The sequence below is a fragment of the Esox lucius genome, chromosome 5, assembly GCF_011004845.1.
Source record: "Esox lucius isolate fEsoLuc1 chromosome 5, fEsoLuc1.pri, whole genome shotgun sequence".
In the NCBI taxonomy this organism is placed as follows: domain Eukaryota; kingdom Metazoa; phylum Chordata; class Actinopteri; order Esociformes; family Esocidae; genus Esox; species Esox lucius.
This window is the reverse complement of record NC_047573.1, coordinates 4,800,539-4,819,618: the sequence shown is the minus strand read 5'-3', so window position 1 is coordinate 4,819,618 and position 19,080 is coordinate 4,800,539. Positions and strand designations below refer to the sequence as shown.

Genomic DNA, 19,080 nt, shown 5'->3' with positions numbered 1-19,080 from the left:
CAACCATTTATAGGGTTTACAAAGAATGGTGTGAAAAGGGAAAAACATCCAGTATGTGGCAGTCTTGTGGGCGAAAATGCCTTGTTGATGCTAGAGGTCAGAGGAGAATGGGCTGACTGATTCAAGCTGATAGAAGAGCAACTTTGACTGAAATAAACACTCGTTACAACCGAGGTATGCAGCAAAGCATTTGTGAAGCCACAACACGCACAACCTTGAGGCGGATGGGCTAAACCCCACCGGGTACCACTCATCTCCACAAATAGAAAAAAGAGGCTACAATTTGCACAAGCTCACCAAAATTGGACAGTTGAAGACTGGAAGAATGTTACCTGGTCTGATGAGTCTCGATTTCTGTTGAGACATTCAGATGGTAGAGTCAGAATTTGGCGTAAACAGAATGAGAACATACATCCATCATCCATCATGACTGTACTACTAACTTTTCTCAGTCTCCTCCAGTTTTAAATTTTAGGAGGAGATGAGGTCCTGGTCCACACCTGGTTTGGGGGGCCCGTTACTGTCCCTGTCCTTGTCCACCTGGTCATGCTTCAGACCTAGTCTAAAATCAAATAGACTCTGGATTTAGCCCAGAGAAATGTATTTATTACTCCAATTGGACTCTTAATATATCACCCGGCACAGCCAGAAGAGGACTGGTCACCCCTCTGAGCCTGGGTCCTCTCTAGGTTTCTTCCTAAAATTCAGCCTTCTTAGGGAGTTTTTCCTAGCCACTGAAATTCAACACTACTGTTGTTTGCTCCTTGGGGTTTAAGGCCAGGTGTCTCTGTAAAGCATTTGTGACAACTGCTGTTGTAAAAAGGGCTTAATAAATACATTGATTGATTGATGCCTTGTTACCAATGTGTAGGCTGGTGGTGGTGGTGTAATGGTGTGGGGGATGTTTTCTTGGCACACTTTAGGCCCCTTAATGCCAATTGGGCATCGTTTAAATGCCACGGCCAACCTGAGCATTGTTTCTGACCATGTCCATCCCTTTATGACCACCATGTACCCATTGTCTGATGGCTATTTCCAGCAGGATAATGCACCATGTCACAAAGCTCGAATAATTTCAAATTGGTTTCTTGAACATGACAATGAGTTTACTGTACTGAAATGGCCCCCACAGTCACCAGATCTCAACCCAATAGAGCATCTTTGGGATGTGGTGGAACGGGAGCTTCGTGCAATGGATGTGCATCCCACAAATCTCCATCAACTGCAAGATGCTATCCTATCAAAATGGGCCAACATTTCTAAAGAATGCTTTCAGCACCTTGTTGAATCAATGCCACGTAGAATTAAGGCAGTTATGAAGGCGAAAGGGGGTCAAACACAGTATTAGTATGGTGTTCCTAATAACCCTTTAGGTGAGTGTATACCGATCAGCCATAACATTATGACCACTGACAGGTGAAGTGAATAACACTGATAATCTCGTCATCATGGCACCTGTCAGTGGGTGGGATATATTAGGCAGCAAGTCAACATACTGTCCTCAAAGTTGATGTGTTACGAGCTGGAAAAATGGAGGAAGCGTAAGGATCTGAGTGACTTTGACAAGGGCCAAAACTGTAGCCCTTGTGGGGTGTTCCGGGTCTGCAGTGGTCAGTACCTATCAAAAATGGTCCAAGGAAGGTCATGGGTGACCAAGGCTCACTGAAGCACGTGGGGAGTGAAGGCTGGCCTGTATGGTCTGATCCAACAGACGAGCTACTGTAGCTCAAATTGCCGAAAAAGTTAATGCTGGTACTGATAGAAAGATGTCAGAACGAACAGTGCAGGAAGGAATGTTAGGGTGTCTTTCACTTCAGTCTGTCTGTCTGTTGGCCTGCCCTCCGTCTGTCAGCCCGTTCGTCTGTCTGTCTGTCTGTTGGCCTGCCCTCCGTCTGTCAGCCCGTTCGTCTGTCTGTCTGTCTGTTGGCCTGCCGGCCTGCCCTCCGTCTGTCAGCCCGTTCGTCTGTCTGTCTGTTGGTCTGCCCTCCGTCTGTCAGCCCGTTTGTCTGTCTGTCTGTTGGCCTGCCCTCCGTCTGTCAGCCCGTTTGTCTGTCTGTCTGTTGGCCTCCCCTCCGTCTGTCAGCCCGTTCGTCTGTCTGTCTGTTGGCCTGCCCTCCGTCTGTCAGCCCATTTGTCTGTCTGTCTGTCTGTCTGTTGGCCTGCCCTCCGTCTGTCAGCCCATTCGTCTGTCTGTCTGTCTGTTGGCCTGCCCTCCGTCTGTCAGCCCGTTCGTCTTTCTGTCTGTCTGTCTGTTGGCCTGCCCTCCGTCTGTCAGCCCGTTCGTCTGTCTGTCTGTCTGTTGGCCTCCCCTCCGTCTGTCAGCCCGTTCGTCTGTCTGTCTGTCTGTCTGTGCGAGGAAAAACCTTTGTCACTTCCTGTTTGAAAGCTGAGCTATTCACAAGTCTGTGTGTTTGTGACAATAGAATTCAGTAGTACTTGTAAAGGTTTTTCCCTGTTGTCGAATTGAGTAGTGTGAGTCTTGTAAAGTGTTGTGCTGTTTCATATGAAAACATGAAACGCAAGTTAACATATTGTGAGGGAACGGAATCCTGGGGACTCAGATGCATCCTGGCCATAGGAGAGACCTCCCTATCGTCTGTTAACTACGGTCTTGTTTCTCTCTATTTAAGCACCATCAGGCCAGAAACCCAGGAGGTTTTTCCCCCAACCACGCCATGAAACCAACCTGTATTCAAAATGCAGATGGCTTTGGTTCAGCGGTGACGGCCAGTTAAATGTTGTTGGAAATGCCAACTAAAGTTTTCCATGTGTGTTATAAGATGGTGTCACTAGTCTGTGATGGGTAGCAGCGATTAGATCACTGTGTTTTCCTGACGCATACTGTAAAATGCTTACAGCTCGCTGAATGTTTTGATTTGGGAGAAGTACTGGCTATGTGGTTGCTTGTTTTATTTTTTTATTTTTTCTATTTTTAGAACATTCTTTGCTGAGTTGAATAAAGTATGAGAGGGATAGGAGTTCATCAGTGCTGCTGATTAGAAGTCGTGGCGTGGCCTTACTGGGGTAGACTGCCGGCCACATTCCGAACTGCGGTGAGCTTCCGGGTGTCCAGGGCTTCCCGAGGTTTCACCTGATTGGGTGCCATGAAAAAGAGCAGTCTGGGATTTTCAGATCCAACTTGCTCTCTGCAATCATCAGCTGACTCAGTCACAGTCATCCCGTGACCGCTGCTCTCTGCTCAGGCCATGAGACATCTTCGTCTTCGTCAGCATTCGAGACTTCAACATTTCACGTAACTTAGCAAACACTCTCATCCACGGTAGCGAGTGCCTGTAGACCCTGTCCGCGCACGGCACGCTCTTATTAACTGAGCAACTCGGGACCTGACAAGTCTATGCTGTGAGTACAGCTCGTCAGCAGCTGCTAGCTTATGGTCTCACACTGTTCTACAATAGGATAAAAAGACGACGAAACAGACGCTGTTACCAGGGTTGTGTTGGAAATAAGAGTCTGATTGCTGTATAAGCTAACGGCAGTGGGACAGAGGTACTGGCCACTACAACAGAGACTGTCTTTGTGCTGTTCTTGGCTGGCGCCCAGAAAGGTCCTGTAGCTGGACACAAACAGCCGTATGAAAACTAACCAGTACGCTCGTAAACACTGAAGATAAACACAGGTAGTATATTACACTCTAAATACTGTGCTACCAATATATGTCCATACAGTCGGGTTCCCTGTAGCGTTTCTGTATGTTTTCGCTGAGGTCTGCATTATGGGATGCTAAGACTGGGCAGTAACATGGGAGCTTCACATGGATCAGTTACACTGACCTCAACATTTCAAACATTCTTTAATGAGCAGGTCTTGGTGGGGCTGCTTCCATCCAGGCAGGAGGTTTTCTGGACCGGTGAGCAGCGTCTGCAGTTCGCCGATGTCCCATACGGCTGGTCGTCATGAAACAGAAAGGACTCCGCTATCTAGTGCACTAGAGGCTGTTACAGCCGACCGATAGTTTAGCATTTATCACTATCATTGGATTCAGTATATGACTCAATTTATGTGGGTGTCTGTGTGTATCTGTGTGTGTGTGTGTGTGTGTGTGTGCTTACAGGTTGTTCTTCCCTGCTGGTTACCAAAAAACCCCTCCAATAGATAGTAAAACAAGAAGAATTTGACCTTTCACTAGCCACTATAAGGTCAAATGATATTTCTGGCTGAAGGGTTAGGTGTAGGGCGAAAGTTACAAGTGAGGTTAAAGTGGTTTTAGTAGTTCAAAGGGGGTGTGTGTGTATTTGTGCAGGGGTAAAGGGGATTTACTATTTTTTTTTTCAGACTCAGACTTATTGCTTATTGCCCCCTCCTATCTTCTGTTTACGCTCTGCTCCCCCCCCCCCCCCCCCCCCCCACCCACACACACACACACACACACACAGCCAGTTCCCTTAAGTAGAGGCTAAGCTTATTATGACTGTTTACTAAATGTCACCCTGATACAACACAGCCGCCATTCATTAATTCATACCAGCCGGGTCTTAAGAGGAACTCTGTGGAAACACCCAGATGCTGTGTGCCGAAAGTGAGACTGTTCACCCTGACAGACACCAGCACCCAGTGAATCAAGCGTCACGCACTTGCAGTCACATGCACTGCTCGTAATAATTAGGGTAACACCAAAATCACACATCGGGTTTCGATGAAGGTTTAAGGCATGCCTATTGTTTCTCTTTATCCATAGTTTTTTGCCTGTATGTCCCTTTATTGAATGGAGTCAATAATTGTATTTCATCAAACACAGCATCAGCTTCTCTCTTCGCACTTGTCTTTGTGTAAAGCGGTATTTTGTTCCCGGTTACTCCAATAGAGGCAACTCTGATCCTGTTTTTCACGTTGTATCATCATGCCATATACAGTATAGCCAGTGCTCACAGCCCAGCACCGTGCAGCTTGACTGGCCTTCGCCGGAGAACACCAGAATTGGCAGGTCCGCCACTGGCGCCCCGTCCTCTTCACAGATGAGGGCAGGTTCACACTGGTGAAGGTTACGCTGCCTGCAACATCATCCAGCATGACCGGTTTGGTGGTGGGTCAGTGATGGTCTGGGGAGACATGTCCTTGGAGGGTCGCACAGACCTCCACGTGTTAGCCAACGGTACCCTGACTGCTGTTAGGTACCGGGATGAAATCCTTAGACCCATCGTCAGACCTTTTTCGGTGGGCTCTAACGTTACCCTCATGGAGTCTTTTTCTGGCAGTTTGGTCAGAAAAATGCACACCAGTAGCCCGCTGGAGGTCATTTTGTAGGGCTCTTGCAGTGCTCCTCCTGTTCCTCCTCACACAAAGGAGCAGATACCGGTCCTGCTGCTGGGTTGATGCCCTTCTACCGCCCTGTCCAGCTCTCCTGGTGTAATGGCCCATCTCCTGGTATCTCCTATATGCTCTTGAGATTGTACTGGGAGACAGAGCAAACCTTCTGGCGATGGTCACGTATGGATGTGCCATCCTGGAGCAGCTGGACTACCATGCAACCTGAATGGGCTGCAGGTACCGCCTCATGCTACAAGTAGTGACTAGACACTAGCAGAACGCAAAAGTAGAGAAGAATCAGTCAGGAAGGATAAGGAGAGAGCAATTGTCTGTGTCCAACACCTGCAAAACCATTCCCTTTTTGGGGGTTGTCTTGGTGTTGCCTCTCCAGTGCACCTGTTGTCAACGTTCTCCCATTGTTCTTTTAGCAGTGTATACATGTTTGACATTTTCAAGGAAAACTGTGATCCTGGGTAATGGAACCCATCATCCCCGTGTGGCCATTGTGAAGCACTACCAACTTGAGTTAAATACTTGTTTTATATTCATGTTGTCAAACACGGATAGATAAACTGTTTTTGTTAGCCATGGTTCAGTATTGTGAAGTAATCTGATTTTATTTGGTTCAGCTTCCTCCCTCTCTCTCCTCAGTCTTGCTTTCTCTTTCCTGTAAGGCTCCCAGCTCCACACCGAACTCTGTGAGACAGACTGAAGGGTAGGTTTTTACAGCTGAACTACTCTGTACATCAGCACATATGGTTATTATTAAGTGACTTTTCTTTCTAATCGTGAGTGATCTTGTTAGTGACTGCATCCTCATAGTCTTCTGCCTGAGCCAAAAAGTGGCGTGTATAGCCAACAGCACCACTGTGTGGCTGGTTTTGACATTGCAACAAATTGAGAGGTCAGTGAAGTAGCCGTCACCCAGAAATAGCAAATCAAACTGGTTTGATTCCCCGGGTATCTTCCCTCTCTCCTTCCCTTTCTCTATCTCCCTGCCTGTTCCTCGCTGTCTGTCTCTGCTTCTTTTGCTCTGACTGTTTAACATATCACATAATACACTGCTGAGGCTGGACCCTGGCTGACCAGAAGTTGCTGTGATCAGATTGGTCGTGTCACCTGTCGGCCAGGTTCCCAACCATCAACCTTGTTGAAGTACCATGGCTGAGCTCAGTATCCCCTGACAGGCCCTGATTGCGGATCAGCCCCTGAAAAGCAATCTCGATGACCACAGGTGCTATAAACGTCTTGATAGCCAGCTAGGCCTAGCCAGGCTTTCCTGTCAACCTGGGAGTGTTGATGTCCTGTTGGCCATAGGCAGGTTTTTGCTGCTAATCTGGAGTGAACTTAGGTGTCATGACTTATTCCACAGCAACAGAGCAGAGTGTGTCCATATGGTGTCTGGACGTCCTTCAGCCTGGTTCAATTAGTGTCTGAGCTTCGAAGTGTCCAACCGCCTTCACTTACCTGTCGGCTTGAAACTGAAATCTTCTGCTGCACTCTTCGCTGCATACTGAGACAATTGTCTTTGGAATGGTTTACGCAATGTCAACATGAAGGGTGTTGTCCAAAAGGAAATGTTTTGCCCACACCTTCTGGCTCTGGCCAAACCCACCGGGCCCTGCTACTGTAAGATCATTCAGAACGGTTTGATTGTTTACAAATTCTAGAAAGGGGCAGACACAGATACAGACACATTTTCGAGGAGATACAGACATCTACTGGCGGGTTGTAACGTTTTGCGGGAATATAGAGTTTGGGCAGCCAAGCTAAAACTTCACTGTTGTCTGGGTGAGTGACCTGTCAATCAGGGTGGTTGGGTGGTTGACCTGTCAGTCACGGTGGATGACCTGTCAATCAGGGTGGTTGGTTGGTTTACGAGTCAGTCAGGGTGGTTGGGTGTTTTACCAGTCAGTCAGGGTGGTTGGGTGGTTTACCAGTCAGTCAGGGTGGTTGGGTGATTTACCAGTCAGTCAGAATGGTTTGGTGGTTTACCAGTCAGTCAGAATGGTTTGGTGGTTTACCAGTCAGTCAGGGTGGTTGGGTGGTTTACCTGTCAGTCAGGGTGGTTGGGTGGTTTACCTGTCAGTCAGCTAACCAACAGTGATGTCAACTAATGGAGGGTTGATGGCCTCAAGCCAACTAGACTCATTACAGTCAACCCAGGTTAAGCTAACCCAGGTCAAGCTAACCCAGGTCAAGCCATCCCAATGTGAAGCCAACCCCAAGTCAAACCCACCTAAAACACGCGCTTGTGTAAACTAATTTCAACTATCAGCAAGTTGGGTGAACTCTATTTACCCACACTGCTCTGCATTGCACTTATGTTTTCAACCGCTGTTCACCTGGTGATGAAAGGGTTTTGAATGAAGATGATTTAAACCTTCAGTTGCCTCCCTGGACCATGACTGGAACAGTTTTTAAGGTCGGACCAAAATCTTGATTCATCATTCACCTCAGAGTCAAACAACACTCATAAAAAGTGGGTACCTCTGGATAGTACTCTACTTTGAACAAGCCCAAACTGGCTCAACATTTATTATTTATGCCCGCCTCTGGGCAACGGAGAGAAAATGTTGGGCTTGCATGCTGATTTCCTGCATTTCCATAAAGCAGCCAGAACACTTTGCCGTTTTGAAAATTTACAATGAATCTGTTTTATTCTTTTTTTATTTGAGGTAAATACAAGAGATATTACAAACACTTGAACTGGTGGAATCCTGAAGATACCAGCATTTCTTTTGATTCATTTTATCCTATAAACCTTTCACACAGATCGCTTGGTCAAAATCTGGTTAATCTGGTTTTGTTGCTGGTAACAAAGATAAAATATACATATTAATATGTCGTGGATTCCCTGGAGTACCCGAGTTTGAGAGAACCTGGTAGAACAGGGCGCCATTCTTCCACCTTTCTTCCTGACGTGGTTTTGCCCCAGCAACAGAGCAGACAGTATATCTACATTCTGCAGGGCCAGATGAACACTTTCAATGTAATCCAGGGCATTTGTTAATCTTTAAACCTGATTGTAAGGGGTCTGCTGTTTGGTTCACGGTTGGATATCTCACTCTTTATCATGTCAGTAGGTCTTAAAGCACGGTTAAGGCTTTACTCTGCCATATGGAGAACAGTTGGGAAGTGACATTAATTCTGTGCATTCTCCGTGTGTGTGTGTGTGCGTCGCATCGCTCCTGAAACAGTAAAATCACAATTCCTGCACCCAGGCCTCAAGCCCGAGGATGATCCGCCGTGTGTGTGTGTGTGTGTGTGTGTCAGTAACTCCCTGATGCTGTACAGTGAATCCAGTCAGTACACCACAGCTTCTGAGATCAGCAGACCCACGCTGCAACACCCTGATTTAACCCGGGGACACGAGACTGGAAATCAACCGTCCGTTTGACATGAGGCGACAACGAGAGAACGACAGCGACGTCAGGGCCGCTGTTCGAGAGACAGGCTTGTCCAGGAAAAACAAAGACATCGACGGTATCTACCGTTCACCATCTCTGCGAAGCAACGAGCTGCTGGCTCTGTACGGGCCAGAACCAGTCTCTTATGGAGGACGACACCTGCGTCAGGGCCGTGAGGATGAGGTCAGGTCGGCGTCTTTGAAGCGTCACGTGCCTTTCTTAATTTTTTTTTTACGGTTTTCATTCAGTGAGTTTCTTTTTGTTGGCTACTACTGGTGGAAAATGTACATTTGTCTTGGGTTAAGGTTACGGTTAATGGCGTGAATTTATTGGCGCTTTCAGCCGCTTGAAATGCACTCTCCATTAAGTCAACCTATCTCGTTCACTCCCGTGTTCAAGACAAATTTGTCTCCAACACCTGTTTGAGTGAAAAACCACACATTTCGGCCCATAATGGGTACCTTGATTTCCTCCGACGCATTTTTGTTTCTCATGTTGACAGACACCAGTAGATCCTCATGCTGACAGACTCCAAATACAAGCCTACCTGCCCAAGAACAATGTGTAACAAATGAAACAGATGCGTCTTTGTAATGTTTCAGGAGTTCGATAATGCAGACTCAGAGGACAGACAAGACAACATGAAGCAGTCCCTGTCTCTGGAGGAAGGATACGGGGTGGAGAGAGAGCCGTGCTCAGGCCTGCGACGGGTCTACTTCTCCAACCAGGTAGCCAACAAACGACGTCATCATGCTCTTTTTTCATCCAAGTAAAATCTTACAGTTGAAAGGTCCCAAATGGCAAAGCAATCATTGGTCTAGAAGACATAAATCCATCTGAATGTACAGTAGTATGAACGTGGTCTGGATGTATATTAAAATTAATGTGGTCTGGATGTATATTAGAATGAATGTGGTCTGGATGTATATTAGAATGAACGTGGTCTGGATGTGTATTAGAATGAACGTGGTCTGGATGTAAATTAGAATGAACGTGGTCTGGATGTAAATTAGAATGAATGTGGTCTGGATGTATATTAGAATGAACGTGGTCTGGATGTATATTAGAATGAACGTGGTCTGGATGTATATTAGAATGAACGTGGTCTGGATGTATATTAGAATGAATGTGGTCTAGATGTATATTAGAATGAACGTGGTCTGGATGTATATTAGAATGAACATGGTCTGGATGTATATTAGGATGAACGTGGTCCAAAGGCGGGTCTTCTTCTCCACCAGGAATACTACCAGAGGCTTGAGGACCTTAAGAGAGCCCACCTGAGGAACATGGCTGACCTGGAAAAGATGTACATTTGTCAAAGGTCAGAGGTTGAGAAAGTTGATGAGGAGGATGAGTGTTTAGAGAGATGTACAGGATCCCAGACCCATGTCTAAAATGGTTGATTGGATGAATGATGAAAGGCTGAATGGGTGGATAGATGGCTGAATAGGTGGATTATTAAAGGATGAATGATTAATGGATGGATGATGAAAGACTGATGGGGTGGATGGATGATGAAAGTCTCAATGGATGCCTTGCTAACCATAACTCACCTTCAATCTATTCGGTCTTTCAGTGTGACATCGAAGAGCTGTGGTCCCTTGCCAGGTAGGCGACTGCAGAGAATTCTCTCGGACGAGGAGCTTAACTTCCATGATGAGACCTCCAGTGGCATGTCGGACCATTCAGAGTCCGGTGTTAGCCAAGAGGAGGAAGATAATCATTATGAACTGGTGCTAGATCACTCAGAAGGTCAGGGGTTACCTGTAAATAGCATCTGAATAACATGCTCTATTGTAATAGAAGATGCTAATCTACCCATAAATGTCTATCATTTTTTCTGAATAGTTCACTAAAAAGGGTGATAATGAATCAGATTTAATTAATGGTGTTCTAAATAAAATCTGATTTAATTTAGAACAACATCTTGTCCTACCTTTCTACACTGTCCCATCTAACCACTAAGAAAATGTATTTTAATAATTATTAGAATGTAAGTAAATAAAAGGCCTTTTCCCTGTGTGATCATGTATACAGAGATCATTGGCAGTGTGTGCTTTGTGGTACCATTTGTAAATAGTGTTTTGTCTCTTTGTGATTGTAGAGGACAGACCGACACCTGGGTCCTGTACCCGGAAAGAGAAACCACTCAGAAACAGTCCAAGGTAGAGTTGCAACATTAAATAAATGTCTTCAATTGTTCCGTATCTTAATCCACCCTGATTCTGGAAATCCAAGGGAGATTCTGACGATGTTTGGATCATCATAATTTGAAATTGTTCGTAACCGCTGTAATTCCATTTACACAAAATTCTCCGTCGATACATCGATGCGCTCCACGTTTTTTTGCCATATGGCTCGACTGCTCGCTCGTTCAGTTCCCACGTTACCCACCGTCAGACCACAGTTAAATCCGGGGATTGGTTGTTCTGCAACAAAACACTGAGGCTTTGTTGGACTTTTATTCGCCAACACAGGGAGGACACTCCACCCTGCCGTCTGAAGGCCACGTCCTCCACCACCAGCACCGCAGCCCACAAACAGCCGTCGGCCACGGCCTCATCCAGGAGCCAGGTCCACATTGAGCTCCAGATGAGAAGTTGCTGCCCCGAGAGGGGAAGCCTGGATGGAGGCCCGGGGAAGACGGGGTGTCGAACCAGAGACAAGAACTGCTGTGGGTTAGGAGGCCGTAATTACTCCAGGGGGACAGCCACCGTCCCCCAACCCTTCAAGATGATGGTGCGGGAGGAGGAGAAGAAGAGAAGAAAGGTGAGAAACCTTTTTGATAATAATGTGTTGCTCTCTACAGTTTTTTTTTCACTGTTTGGGACCCTGCTTAAGGAACCCTGGCATGGAAACAGTAATAACTGCTCATGGGTGTGTTTCTGATTTCTCTGCGGGCGCTTTGGTCCTTGGAGCGCCTTGTTGATTTGTTGATTTGTTTGTGGTGTTCTCAAGGTGCGGACGCGCTCAGATGTGGAGCTGGAGAACTCCGTGCTGCGGCGGGAGCTGGACGAGCTGAGGGAGTGTGGCGTGAAGTTCCGGGCCTCCCCTGCACCGGCACACACCCGCCTGCCGCTCTGCGCCGTCATTGGCCGACGCCCAGGCCGGCCTCTGGGCAACCGGGTTGGCAACCAGTACGATAGGCACGTCAGTGGCCGCTGTAGTTACCTGCACGTCCGCGACGACAACCGTTGTGCCGGCTCCTGCTCACCCCCGAGGCCGTTCAGCTTCTTGGAGAGAGAGAGGAGGAGGAGGGAGCGGAGGATTGAAGCTGAGTTGGGGAACCAGGCACCCAGAGAGGAGAAGAGGGTTTTCAAGGCCAGGCCGGTGCCCCGGTCTGTGTACTGCAGCAACAGCGCCACCCGCAGGCCGCAGAGGACCACGCAGAAGGTAACACAGGAGACGGGCCAGCGTAGCACCGGGCGTCCACCTGGGTCAAGGGCCGAGGGTCCGGGAGATGACAGGGGTGGCAGAGAGGAGGGCGAGGACCACGGCAGACCGCGGCTGGAGGCAGAGGAGGTGGGTGGAGTCAGCACAATACAGGTTCCTTTTCACAGCAACAGCTGTTGGAGGCCAGAGGTAAAAGGACGCAGACGCCCGTCAGTCAAGCAGCTCAAGCTTCAGATAGAGATGGAGTCGGAGACAAGGAAAGGGAGGGAGTGGTCCTACATTGACCCACTCCTCACACGCACCAACTCCCACAGTTTCTGCACGCCTCTCCTCCGTCAGGAGGGCCTCCCTCTCCCAGCCAGCAAGGGTGACTACATCAGTGTGTGTAAGAGTCGTGACAGAACCATTGAAAGTGTCTCGTAAAGGGTTCATTTATGTGCTATTGGTCAGCTGGCCTCTATGGGCTATATAATTGCTTTATACAGGCGTTAAAGCCCACAAAAAGACAGGTCTGAAAATTGAAGTGGGAATGCACCCAGTATGGTTTTTTTTGTCAGAAAATAGGGGGGAAAATATTAAGAAGTTGCTGTATCAGAGAACATTGTCCCCTGCATATGTTTATTTATCCAGTGAACTTGTTAACGTTTCACATTTCTGTCTCCCCTTTTCCTTACCTGTTTTACCTGTTTATGTAAGAGAAAGTGTGGCCACACAAAGTAAAAGAAAAGGGACACAAAATAGTACCTTCCACTGATAGATTATTTTGTAGATGCTATTGATTTAAACATTAAACATTGTGTGTGTTTGGGTGTTTCTGAACAATGGGCTTAATAATGTTTGAATAAACTGTATTGACTGAAACCAATTTCTCTGATCACTATCTTTTTGTTGCACCCCCCATTAGTCTTTTTCAAGTCTTACCAAAAATTTGAAAACAGCTTTAAGTCAAAACTGTAACTCAGAAATGATATTAGACACGTGGACACCACTTATTCAAATGTACTAAAATTATATTCACATGTTCTATTAAAATATTCTGTCCGCCACCGTTTCGCGTCGCCAGTGCGTTTATGTACACCACGAGATCATACTTTATCAGCACCCCTGCTCAAAACATCTCCCTGCCATAGACTGTATACTCCCTGCAGCCGTGAGAAAAACACGACTAGGTTTTACGATGTCGGTTTAAGAGATAGGTGATGCCATTACAAGCCGCACAAACCAGAGGAACAGTAGGTGGCGGTATATACACCTACAAGGTTGTTTGCGTTCAGGCAATACTGATTCGAAGAAGAAGCGGGATGAAAATTATGGTGTGGAGTTGTTTGTTTGCAACGTGACTATATTTGGCTACCAAATGTCTCAGTTACAGTTCTTAAATGCGTTTCTTACGGAGCGTTTAACAGCGGTAGCGTTGGAGACATCCGTTGTTTTTGAACGTAAGGTAAGCGAGTACCTGGAAGAAATCAACCGCTCAAATGAGGAAAACAAACGTCTAAAGAGGCTGTTGGATTTGGTTTTCAACCCCGAAATCAAGTTACACAGAACAGGTTTGCAATTATATGTAATGACACCTCAAATTTAATCAGACTCCGTGGGCAACAGAACTATTAATCAAGTGTTGTTCTATGTAGGAAAAGAGTTGGCTAGTATCATTTTCTTTCATTTTTCCCCATTCCTCTAGACTCCCAGCAGTTCTCTCTCCCTGTCTTTGATGATGAGCGGACTCCTGAGAGGAGCTCCAATATGGGGCAGGAGGATGCAGCGACCCCACAGATTAAAAAGCAGAAGGACCTCCAGACCAGACAAGAGACGGATACCAAAGACTTACAATTTATTTCTGCCTGTGTGAGTAAAAGTGACAATGATCAGTACCCACTTCTGCCCCAACACATGGACCAAAGGCCAGCCCTGGAGAACAGGGAGGACTCTTTGTACACCAACACAAAACAGATCAAAACAGAATATGATAAAGAGGACTATGGAGTATCAGAACCCACGGGTCACCACCAGGCCCTCTCTGTGGTAGATCCAGACCTTTCCACAGCTCAGTGTGATAACAGAGTATGTGTTGATGGGGCAGTAGAGATTCTTCTTCTCTTTTCCTTTTCTCCAGTCCTACAGCGGGCCTCCCTCACTCCTTCTGAAGAGGAGGGCCCCCCTGAGCATTCTCAGCACTGTGAGCGTAGCCCCACTCTGGGGCAGGAGGACCCAGGGACCACACACATTAAAGAGGAAGAGGAGGAACACTGGACCAGTCAGCAGGAAGAGCAGCGGCAAATTCTAGAGTCTGAAATCACAGTGTCAGAACCAACCAGTCTGTGGATAGTGTCAGAACCAACCAGTCTTTGCAGTGATCCAGAATGGGTTGGTGGGTCAGAAGGACACATTCTGCCTACTGTCCCTCTGGCCCTTTCTGTCACAGAAGAGGAGGTTCTTGCTGAGCAGTGGAAGATGAGCCCCTGTCAGAAGCAGGAAAAAACTGGTCCCATATGTATTAAAGAGGAAGTGGAAGAACCGAGGATGTGTCAGAAGAAAGAGCATTTTCAGGAGCTGGAGTCTAAAATCAGTGTATCACAACCAACGAGTCTCTGGAAATCAAGGGCCTCTGTAGCAAACCTAGACTGTTCTGCAGGTCTGATTGAAAATGTAAATGAACACAATGATGGGATGGAGGGACCCATTCACCTTTCACACACTTCAGCCCTTCCCCTCTCTGAAAAACAGGTGCCCCCTGAGCAGCAGGACCCAGAACCCACAACAATCAAAGAGGAACAAAAGAGGTTCCGAACCAACCAGGAAGATCAGCTTCTCATCAGAGTATCAGAACCAACCAGTCTCTGCGCAGTACCAGAACCAACCAGTCTCTGTAGAGTATTAGAACCAACCAGTCTCTGTAGAGTATTAGAACCAACCAGTCTCTGCGCAGTACCAGAACAAACCAGTCTCTGTAGAGTATTAGAACCAACCAGTCTCTGCGCAGTACCAGAACCAACCAGTCTTTGTAGAGTATTAGAACCAACCAGTCTCTGCGCAGTACCAGAACCAACCAGTCTCTGTAGAGTATTAGAACCAACCAGTCTCTGCGCAGTACCAGAATCAACCAGTCTCTGTAGAGTATTAGAACCAACCAGTCTCTGCGCAGTACCAGAATCAACCAGTCTCTGTAGAGTATTAGAACCAACCAGTCTATGTACAGTACCAGAACCAACCAGTATGTGTACAGTATCAGAGCCAACAAGTCTTAGTACTGTTTCAGAACCAAATCTCTCTGTAGAAAATTCAGACCACTCTGCAACACAGAGAAAAAACATAAAACATATTGTTGATGTGGAGACAGTCATTCTCCCTTCCCTGTCTCCAGACTGTCAGAGGCCCTTTCTCTCTGCCTCTGAAGAGCAGCAGGCGCAGAGACCCAGTCTGGGACAGGAGGAAACAGAGCCCCCAAAACAAGAGGAACCCCAGACAAATCAGGAGGAAGAGCAGCTGGTGTCTGACAGCAGAGAATCAGAACCAAACAGTGACCTTCAAGTTCTCTCTGTAGTGGTTCCCTGTGCGCAGCAGGACCATGAGCAAGACAGGGCCTCCAATCTGAGACTGGAGGACCCAGTGACCAGCCCAAAGGTTCAGTGTCTCAAGTCTGACAGCAGAGGGTCGGAACCAACCAGTAACTCTCAGCTCCTCTCTGTAGAACCTGCAGACTGCTCTGCAATCCAGAGTAAAACCAGAGAACCTGTTGAGGACCAAGGACATCTGTGTAGAAAAGTACGCAAGAGTCTCACCACTTATTCAGAGGTAGTAAGATGATATTCAAATGTTTTATTAAACTTAAAAAATCGATCTGAATGTTATTTTTTTGTCAGGAATTTATATTTTCTGCCAATTTCATGTTTAGGATTTTAGTGACGAGGAATCAGACGAAGGATCAGATTTCTCTAACTGGAGTGATGAAGAGTTTTCTGATGCCGACGGCAGCTCTTCAGACGGCAGCTTTTCAGGCAGCAGCTCTTGCAACAATGATAAGAACGTCCAAACAGACTCCATTGCACATCGTCCAGGGAAGAGAAGATCTCCTGCTAGTGGCGTGGTGGATGAGCCTTCAGCTCTCTCTAACCAGCAGGGGACAGAACTCAGTCCTTCAGACAGCAGTAAAGACACGAACATCCAGACAGACCCTGTGGCACATAGTCTTTCAAAGAGATGTAAGAGGGAGGATGGTCATTCTCCAGAGAATCTGGACAGTTCTACCACAGCTGCCCAAAGAGCCACAAATGTAATGCCCGTTATCGACTGTGGCAGTTCAAATAAGCATTATTGTCTGTACTGTGGAAGACCTTGGACTAACATCTCCAGACACCTGCTGCATGCACATCGACATGAACCTGATGTCGCCAAGGCCTTAAGCTTCCAGAAGAATTCGACGGAGAGAAAGTTTATGTTGAGTCTTCTGAATAAGAAAGGTAACTTCGTCCACAATGTGGTGGTGGCCAAAGAAGGGACGGGAGAGATGGTTGCCTGTTCCCGGCCTAAAGTCCCGCGCCTCTCACCGGACTACGCCCACTGTATACACTGTCACGGTCTGTACTTACGGAAGTCGCTATGGTTACACATAAAACACTGCCCCCAGTGCCCCCAAGTGCACATGCCAAAACCCGGAGAAAGGAAAAGGATCCTGTCAAATATTAAATCCATGTCATGTCCCAAACCCGACTATGTCAGCACGGGTCTGTGGGAATTAGTCTGTGGTATGACTATTGGAGAAGTTTCATTAGTGGTGAGAAATGATCAACACATTCTCCTCTGTGGCGAGGAGATGTTTAACAAACTTCAGTCACATGAGAAAAGCGTGAAACCCATTTCTCAGAGATTGAGAAATTCGGCCAGGCTGCTCATTGCAGCCCGGGAGTGCACACCCCTGAGGAGCTTTGATGACTTTGTCCTGCCGGCTAATTTGCATCACGTCATCACGGCGGTGAAAGCAGTAGCTGGCTACAATGAGGAGAACAAAGTCTACGACCGGCCGTCACTGGCTCTTGCACTCGGACAAAGCTTATTGAACATTGCCCGGACCGTGGAATTGTGCGCGCTGAAGTCGGGACAACAGATGATTGCTGAATCTGCAGAAAAATTCCAAACTTTCAAGTGGCATGAGGTGATTATGGCAGGAGCATTGTCAACTCTCAATGAGCAAAGATGTGAGTAAAATTACCCGATAGCCCCAATTCTCCACAAAAAAGGGCTTAGCGAACATCCTGAAAATGTAAAATTTTTTACACTGGAAGTTTGACTGGACTTTTTGTGTTTATACTTTATTTAGCCTAATATTTTCTTTCTTGCTTCTTGCTCTGGGTTTTTCAGACACAAAATGTTCCATCCGTGTTGAGCCAAAAAGTAAGCCAAAAAGTGAAATATTATAATTGTGAAGTTGTGTAATAATGTTTAAAGAATTTGAAATGTGATAACTATATTATTTTCCATTCGTCTATGATGCTGGTTTAGCAAACTTTTTGGGCAAACCTTTCTCAACAGGAACCCAGCTGGCCATGGGAAGGGTCAAGTGGACCGATGCAGAAATAGCAGCTGTAGAGAAACGCATGATGCCCTTCCTGAAGAGTGCGACAACACCTAGGAAGAAGGACTGTGTCAAATGTCTCCAGTCAGAACCTGAGGCCCTCAAAGGCAGAACCTGGTCGGGCATTAAGTTCTACATACACAACAGAATCAGAAGTAGACAGTGAATTGTTGGAAATTGTGTGGACAGCAGCGAAGACCTGAAATCAAACCCAGGTCCACAGACTGTCGGTTTATCGCCTTAGGCCAGGGGTACCTAAACGGCTGTCCCCGAGGGTCGCATTTGGTTTTCAGCAAGCTCAAGAGGTCTGCACAATTTATTTTTTTAATTGGTAAACATGTGTCCTAAAAATGAGCAATAAATGTACCTTTACTCTCACAAAGGGAGACTGACTGCATTAGTTTTTTCAGCCATTTATCAGGGTGGGTCTAATGGGGGCGACAGATGGCCTGGACCAACCTGAAGGTGCTCTGGATTGAACAGGCTGACAAATTATTAACAAGGCATAGCAGTGAGTGCATTTGATTTTCAGACTTTTTTTCAGACCGGTGCATCATGGGAATTGAACCCCTCTTGATGGACCGGTCATGCTTTATGCTCGTCTTGCCCTACCAGCTAGGACACACTAGACTACCTCTATGCAGAATATTTCCAGATCATTAATATGCCTCGCCCTGCTCTGGTCCGATCTCGATATGCCTCGCCCTGCTCTGGTCCGATCTCGATATGCCTCGCCCTGCTCTGGTCCGATCTCGATATGCCTAGCCCTGCTCTGGTCCGATCTCGATATGCCTAGCCCTGCTCTGGTCCGATCTCGATATGCCTAGCCCTGCTCTGGTCCGATCTCGATATGCCTAGCCCTGCTCTGGTCCGATCTCGATATGCCTAGCCCTGCTCTGGTCCGATCTCGATATGCCTAGCCCTGCTCTGGTCTGACCCCTATAATGCAAACCAGTTTTTTTTTTATTACTTTGAAGTCCAAAGAATGATATGGATATGTGTTATAGAACAAATTAAACAAATGTGAATTTTTGGTACGCTTTGTTATTGTCTTGCTGGAAGATCGACTTGGGGTCAAGTGTCAGTGTTGCTTTTCACAAAACTACCAGGTGTTTTCACAAAACTATTCATGCTCATGCATTTCAATTCACACCAAGCCTACAACTAGTGTCCATGGCTGGAATCTTTGTAGATTTTTCCCAAACTTATAACTTTGCATTTTGGTCGTGAAGTGAATTCCTGCTTATATTTCTACAATATACAATATGTGTTCCTAGTAAGACACACTGTAAACCCTAATAAGTTCAGAATACTCAAAACTTTTGTGGAAACTGATTACATTCAAATATTTAAGTCAACTGGCATATTTGCAGGGGGTCTGTGGGATTTTTAAAGAATATGGAAAAAACTAATCATTAAATCCTTTTCAATTAAGAA

General features: G+C 46.5%; 2 protein-coding genes across 3 annotated transcripts; both read left to right on the top strand.

Moving 5' to 3' along the window:
* The first annotated feature begins 8,054 nt into the window (after positions 1–8,054).
* On the top strand, positions 8,055–12,494 carry LOC105008417 (protein FAM161A-like). Its single transcript, XM_034292362.1, has 7 exons — positions 8,055–8,858; positions 9,278–9,403; positions 9,917–9,999; positions 10,255–10,430; positions 10,783–10,843; positions 11,156–11,447; positions 11,637–12,494. Exons 1-7 carry the CDS (start codon positions 8,667–8,669, stop codon positions 12,492–12,494), a joined length of 1,788 nt encoding a protein of 595 aa, XP_034148253.1. The 5' UTR covers positions 8,055–8,666.
* Positions 12,495–13,357: 863 nt separating this feature from the next.
* Positions 13,358–18,676, top strand: LOC105008424. Of its 2 annotated transcripts, none has more exons than XM_013133986.4 (5): positions 13,358–13,621; positions 13,756–15,866; positions 15,967–17,266; positions 17,430–17,462; positions 17,601–18,676. In XM_013133986.4, exons 1-5 carry the CDS (start codon positions 13,429–13,431, stop codon positions 17,807–17,809), a joined length of 3,846 nt encoding a protein of 1,281 aa, XP_012989440.3. In that variant the 5' UTR covers positions 13,358–13,428; the 3' UTR covers positions 17,810–18,676. The 2 variants fall into 2 exon arrangements, with proteins under 2 accessions (XP_012989440.3, XP_012989441.3); XM_013133987.4 differs by having other exon boundaries at positions 15,967–17,223; positions 17,601–17,737.
* Positions 18,677–19,080: the final 404 nt, after the last annotated feature.

Excerpts from the sequence above, each read along its gene's own strand:
- LOC105008424 (XM_013133986.4), top strand. The coding sequence starts at position 13,429 with ATGTCTCAGTTACAGTTCTTAAATGCGTTTCTTACGGAGCGTTTAACA. Across the intron at positions 13,622-13,755 it reads AATCAAGTTACACAGAACAG|ACTCCCAGCAGTTCTCTCTC; the intron begins GTTTGCAATTAT and ends CCATTCCTCTAG. Across the intron at positions 17,267-17,429 it reads AACTCTCAATGAGCAAAGAT|ACACAAAATGTTCCATCCGT; the intron begins GTGAGTAAAATT and ends TGGGTTTTTCAG.
- LOC105008417 (XM_034292362.1), top strand. The coding sequence starts at position 8,667 with ATGAGGCGACAACGAGAGAACGACAGCGACGTCAGGGCCGCTGTTCGA. Across the intron at positions 8,859-9,277 it reads GTCAGGGCCGTGAGGATGAG|GAGTTCGATAATGCAGACTC; the intron begins GTCAGGTCGGCG and ends GTAATGTTTCAG. Across the intron at positions 10,431-10,782 it reads GGTGCTAGATCACTCAGAAG|AGGACAGACCGACACCTGGG; the intron begins GTCAGGGGTTAC and ends TTGTGATTGTAG.